Source organism: Diabrotica virgifera, chromosome 10 (assembly GCF_917563875.1).
Source record: "Diabrotica virgifera virgifera chromosome 10, PGI_DIABVI_V3a".
Classification (NCBI taxonomy): Eukaryota; Metazoa; Arthropoda; class Insecta; order Coleoptera; family Chrysomelidae; genus Diabrotica; species Diabrotica virgifera.
Window position 1 is genome coordinate 68,694,328 of NC_065452.1, and position 6,741 is coordinate 68,701,068.

At 33.9% G+C, this 6,741-nt stretch overlaps 1 protein-coding gene across 1 annotated transcript; it reads left to right on the forward strand.

The window, feature by feature from the left end:
• The first annotated feature begins 6,062 nt into the window (after positions 1 to 6,062).
• LOC126893051 (glutamic acid-rich protein-like) lies at positions 6,063 to 6,431 on the forward strand. The gene has a single exon (XM_050662991.1). It carries the CDS (start codon positions 6,063 to 6,065, stop codon positions 6,429 to 6,431), a length of 369 nt encoding a protein of 122 aa, XP_050518948.1.
• Positions 6,432 to 6,741: the final 310 nt, after the last annotated feature.

The following is a 6,741-nucleotide window of genomic DNA, read 5'->3' on the forward strand; positions in this document are numbered from 1 at the left end:
TTATGTCTCTTTTCATAGATTCAATTATTCCTACAACACATTTATTCCTAGAACTCTTCGATTAGCTAACTCATTAAATAACCTCGAAATTTTTAATATATCAGTTTCCCGCTTTAAAAACCTAATTTCTTCCCTAACTTTTTAACTTTTTAATATTTTCGGCCAGAGCTTTTGTATTGTGATTAGTGTTACATGACCTGTATGTATTAGATAACTTAAAACCGTTATACCTTACAACATTTCCGAATTGATTTAGGTGATATCTTTTGTTTGTAATTGTACTGACCTAATGTTATATTATTCTTTTTTTTTTCTTTTTTGTAACTGTATTACTCATACGAGTTATTTTTTCCCAAACCACTTGGTTATATGTTATATTACGATAGTTTATGTTATATAATTGGTTAACATTAATGTTATATAATTGTATAATTATGTTATATAATTTAGAACACTGTAAAATTTATATCGGAATAGGGCTTGCCCGTGAATAAATAAATAAATAAATAAATAAATAAATTATCCGTGCTCCTCGGGACCGAAGGTGGCACTGATAATCCGAACATGTATTTCTTATGTATAATAAGTACGTATACACATACATATTATAATATTATGTACCTACCATAAAAAGATAACAGAAAAAATAAATCTTTCATTATGAGTCTCTCTTTCGTCATATAGAGTTTCCGTTAAGTGATTTACAATGACGCTATGTTGATAAAACCTCAAAAATGCAACTTGAGTAATAGAAAATCATAGCACGGATAATTAGGGTTCTACTGTAAGTTAAAAGGGGACATGTGGGACAAAGGGGGTTTTACCTTCATCATACACATACCAAACTATACCAACTTGAAGAAATGTTACTAAATAGCATATCAAGCAAATAATCTCATTATGGCTAAAATCAGACGTAACATCAAGTTTTGCCATATTGCATGATATTTACAGAAATATAGTATTGAATTTAAATAAAAGTTTTCCCCACATTAACAAATTTTTACATCATTGAACAGTCATTAGGTTTGTTCTAGCATAAGTTTCAAACGGTTTGAAACCATCAGCGAATAGTCGACCAGCGCGAGTAGATAGGTGATAGCACTGGTGACTGTATTATGTTGTCTCACTGAGCAACTAATTGCTGACGGTTTCTGACTAGTTTGACTGTTTGCTAGAACAAACCTAATATTAATAATCATATAATATGTACATATATAATTATGTAAACAAAATTACCACTGCATCTGTTTCATTAGCTAGCTTGTCTTTATTTAAACTTGTCTTTGTCTTCTATTTTACATACAAATCAACAGTTTTCCTCTAATTTAAAATGGATTTACCTCTTGTTCAAGCTCTCCAGTAAACTATTTCAGCATAATCAATGTTTTCCTTCTAAAACAATATTGTTGTCTGATTAAAATATGGAAATGTATTTCTAAACCTTATGACTTTGTATACCTATTTTTTAAGTTGTAATTCTTTGATTTACTTACATTTCCTTCATTCCTTCTTCCAAAATGGAAATAAAATCGATAAAATCATCTTTGAAATACTTTGAATCTAATTATGTTAGGTTAAGTTAAAGCTGAAATTATAAAAATAAACATAAAAGTCAGGTGTGTTCGGAATCCAAACTTACTTTTAAGCTTATCTACCGGATAACTAACTGGAACATAAATTGACGTGAAAAGACGGGTACATTTTATCTGGCGAATAAATATTTATCCTCCAGATAGCTAACTGCCAGATAAGAGCATATTTATTCGGAGGTGAAAAGACCGGGCCTTACACTCAAAAGTGTAACACTAAAAAACAAAGGAACAGACCTACTATGTATTACTAAACCGAACATACCCGTGAGACAGACGGGATGTCAACTGTCAAGGTTAATGTCAACCATTAAAATATTATCTGTTAAAATATAAGTTTGTATTTGGGTTTCAATAAATGATTATAAAGCTTATCCAATTATTAAAATATCCTAGTATATGTGGATACATTAATTTTAAACAATCCCAACACACAACGCTGCCATTAAATCACTTGAAAATAGCCAACAGAATAGCATTACAAATATCAACAGCCAACTGAGCCTAAGTAAGAGAATAATGACTAATTACAACAATACCATTTCATTATTAACTCACAACCAAGAAATAGCCGAAGAGACCAACAAAATAAAATCAGAATTGAACCAATTTGTTTTCAATTTTAATCATTATATACAAGTTCGAAACATCTTAGATCAGATAAACTTGAACTTGCAAACAATTATACAGATACTTGACGATCTGCAAACAGCAGTGACGTTCGCAAAGATCAAAACTTTACATAATGGTCTCATCAAACCAGAAGAAATAGAATGGACAGTACAGAAAATGCTTGAACACCATCCTGAATCACAGATTTTGGGGTAGACCCATCCTGGTTACAATCATCCTAATTTGGTTACCCTAAGTTAAGGAAATGGAAAAGATAAAAAGAGGATCAGCATCCAACCACAATAGAAGACCCTACTGACCAGAGGCCAGAAATCCCAGAGTCTGTGCATTCAGTTTTGTTCATCCCTCACAAAACTTCCCCAGGAGATGGAGAAATTACAGTACGATAACCCTGGATGTCAGCGGTATTGCAATCCAATAACCCATCAGCCGATCAGCAGTTTCAACATTTCCACATCAGTCAATTAATTATGTATAAATACTTGTAAAATTCATTTTTCGATCAGTTGTAATTTATATTAAATAAAGTGCTGTTAGTTTGTTCGTTGTAACTTTTGTTTTAAGTTCCTTTCGTCATGTAAATCAAATATTAAACAGTATTGTTCATACAAATCTTTATTAGCAATCAAGATGCTACAACTTATAAGTTACATGACGCTAGCCGGAATGACGTTACGTCGCTGACATGTGTCTGTCGTTGGTCTTCTTCTTTTACATCCTAAACATAATATATTACACGTTCCCTTTTTTTTAACTAAAATACCTCGTACAAAACTAAAACACAATCACAAAAGTAAAATACAAATATAAACAAGTGGCAACCTAACTTATTATTACCACAATTTCAATTTAACATGTAGTCCTTTAAATATGTAGGAGGCTTGTGAGATCTCTTACTATTTTTAATGATAGTGTTACCTTCCTCCTCATCTCTTACATTCAGTAGGTTATCGACAATAAGCCCATTATTTAAATTAACATTTTCAAACATCTCAATATCAGTAAGACCTTCATGGTCAATATGATTTTTATAGATATCACTATCATTCTGACTCACAATTTTAATATTAGATTCAGTTAGGATATCAGCTTTACCATGATCAATTGGGATACTAACATTGTGTACATCATTATTGTCAACCAAGATATTTTCATTTTTGAATAAATTCAAATGAAAATCATATACCTAATAAAAAGTATTTGTTACACGATAAATTAGTTTTATTTAGAAACTTTCTATTCCGTCTACATTCTGTACCATTTGAATCCTGTACAATATAAGACCTATCATTAACTATGTCTCTTATTACTCCCTTTTCCCATACTTTTCCTTTCTGAATTAAAATGTTATCTCCTTTATCAAGTTTTTCTAAATCTTTTGTATTTCGGTAAAAATATTGTTTTTGAACATTTTGATTATGTTTCAATTTTTCCTGTATAACACTGAAATCTAAAACTTTTGGAATTAAATTTTCATTAGACGTAGGTATCCAACTTTTTAACATTCTGTGTAAAAATAGTTGGGATGGAGAATAGTCTAAATTTGTTAATGGGGTATTCCGGTATTCCATAAGTAGAATAGGCAAATCTTTAGTAAATTCAGACTTTTGTAACATTTGTTTAGTTATTCCCACATATTTTTCTGCAAGTCCATTTGATTGGGTATGATACGGACTGCTAAAAATAACTTCAAAATCCCAATCTTGAACAAACTTCTTAAAATTGTCAGAATTGTATGGCATATTATCTGCATAAAATTTTTCAGGGATACCGAATTGAACAAATTTTTCTTTGCAAAAATTAATTACCTCCTGAGATGTTTTACCTTTAGTTTCAGTTACTTCCAACCACTTAGAATAGGAATCCACAATCAATAAATAGTTCTTATATTGAAAAAAATCTGAAAATAAATATTGCCATGGTCTACAAGGTATTAAATGATTCAATTAATGGCTCTTTTTGATTAGATCTTTGAAATATTTGACATTTTTCATACTTTAAAATCATATCCTCTATATCTCTATTTAAATAAGGCCAATACAGTAATTATTGTCTAGCTTTGGCTTTAGTTTTTGAAATATCAAAATGTGCTTTATGAACCAATTCCAACATTTCTTTCCTTAGTGAATTTGGAACAATAACTTTATATTCCAAAAATAATAATTTATTAGATAAATAAATCTTTTCTCTTAATTTATAGTAAAACTTTAATTCCTTGTTCAAATTTTTATCACTAACAGGCCAAGATTCAATGCAGTATCCTTTTATTTTTCTTAATGTGTCATCGTTATCAATCTCCTTTTGAAATATTATTTTCTTACTCTCACTCATAGGAATATCCTTAGATATGGCATGAATGGCATATTCCAGTTCTGGATCATCCTTAACTTCCGTTTTTAAATATGACCTAGATAATGTGTCTGCAATTACCATGTCCCTACCTGTCAAATAAACAAGGTTGATATCATACTTAAATAATTTAAGTACCATTCTTTGCAATCTAGCACTGACTTTATTAAGATCCTTCTCAATAATTGCTATCAAAGGTTTGTGATCACTCTGAACTACGGTTTTATACCCATAAATAAAATAATGAAATTTTGCTACTGAAAAAACAACTGCGAGTAACTCCTTTTCTATCTGTCCATACCTTTTCTCAGCACGAGTAAGACAACTGGATGCCCTTCTTGAATAAGACAACACCCTAGCCCTTCCCCAGATGCATCACACTGTATTATTATTTCTTTTGTAGGGTCAAATATCCTCAAAGTCGGTGACCTAGTTATAAGAAACTTCAATTGATTCAATTCAGATTCATGATCACCACTCCAAGAAAAATGAACATCTTTTCTGGTTGAATTTCTTAAATTTGAAGTTATAGCTGATAAATTAGGAATAAACTTTGAAAAAAATTTGACCATACCAAGTATTCTAAGAACTTCTGACCTATTTTTAGGTGATTCTAAAGACATTACTGCTTATATATTTTTAAAATCGGGTTTGAACATCTTTTCTGGTTAAATTTCTTAAATTTGAAGTTATAGCTGATAAATTCTCTCCCTGGGTCTGTATTTTTTTCCTCGACGCTGGTGGGAGGGCCGAGTAATTGATCTTGGTCCCTGAATTCTGCGAGGGGAGCACGACCAGTGAAACCAAACACAGTCCCAGCGTCCAGCGTCTGTGCACCGGGTGGTCGCCGGACACCGCCGCTGGACGCTAAAAGGCGCGGCAACTGAAGCGAACAGTTGCGGCGCCTTCGCCTTCAGCAATTTTAAGTTATACATTCCAACTTCCCGGAGGCTACTCTATCCCCAAATTCTAATCGCCACTTTCAACAAACGTTTTTGTCGGGGTCGGGGCTGGGGCCTTTCGCCGGGGTGTCTGCGTCGTGCATCGCGCTTTGCGTCGTTGCGGGGGCTCCAGTTTCGACTTTCGACAAACACCTTTTTCATTCTTAGAATGATCCCAACCCATTTATAAAGAGTGGCCGAAATGTCTCACCCCACCTAAATACCTTTATCCCATATACACAAATCCCAATCCCGCGTAACAGGGGATGCAGCAGTTACGCGGAAATTCCAAGTAGCCTGCGAATACAAACTGCCACTGCGTCCGGAGGCAACCGTGAAAAAAGCCTAGAGGAGTAAACCTCAATAAAATAATCCCCATTATCACGGTGGAAGGCATCGTGCCCAAGATATGAGAGATGCGAGGGTTAGAGCATCGCAAACGATCCCTTCGGGATACCTGGCGACCTCCCGAAGTAACACAGCCTTAACGCGGTAAGGGCGCACTGCCGCGTCTGACGTATAGTACGTCCCAACTCGTGGGATTTGTATGGAACCATTAAAAAAACCAAAGGAACGGGGAAAAAAAAAAGAGGACGACTACAGGCAAAAGAAACAGGACGAAGCGAAGACTAACAAAAACGAGAATGGGGAAGAACTTTCGCACGACGGCAAAATGGAAGAAATAGAGGAGCGAAAGAGGTTTGAGGAAGAAATGTTAAAGAGGCATCAGAATCAGCCAAAAATAAACAGGTCGGGTCCCATAACACACTCGACATTATTGGACAACATGCTAGAAGAAATTAATAGAGAAGACGAAGAGAAAGAAGGAGATGCAGAGGAGGGGGAACCCTCGGCGGAAACAATAGAAGTGGAAGGAGAGGAAAATAAAAGAGAAGAGCAAACGGAGACACACTGACAAAAAACTGGAGATAGCATTCTTCAAGTCTTACTGTTTGACGACGAGGATTACGAAGCAATACAACAGTCCAAAAAAAGAAAAGGGGATAGCCTAGAGGAAAATGAGAGATTCAAAAAAGAGAAGAGGGAAGAGACCCTAATACCCCGAGGAGACAGAAATTAAAGGATCCTGAGAAAGCTAAAACAAGTATTGGACATATTAAACAATAAAGGTCCCATACAGGGGGAACACAAAATAAAAGCTAGAAATCTGATTGGGGAAATATATAATCAGAACAAAACTAGCCTAAACCAAAGTAAGAAGACAC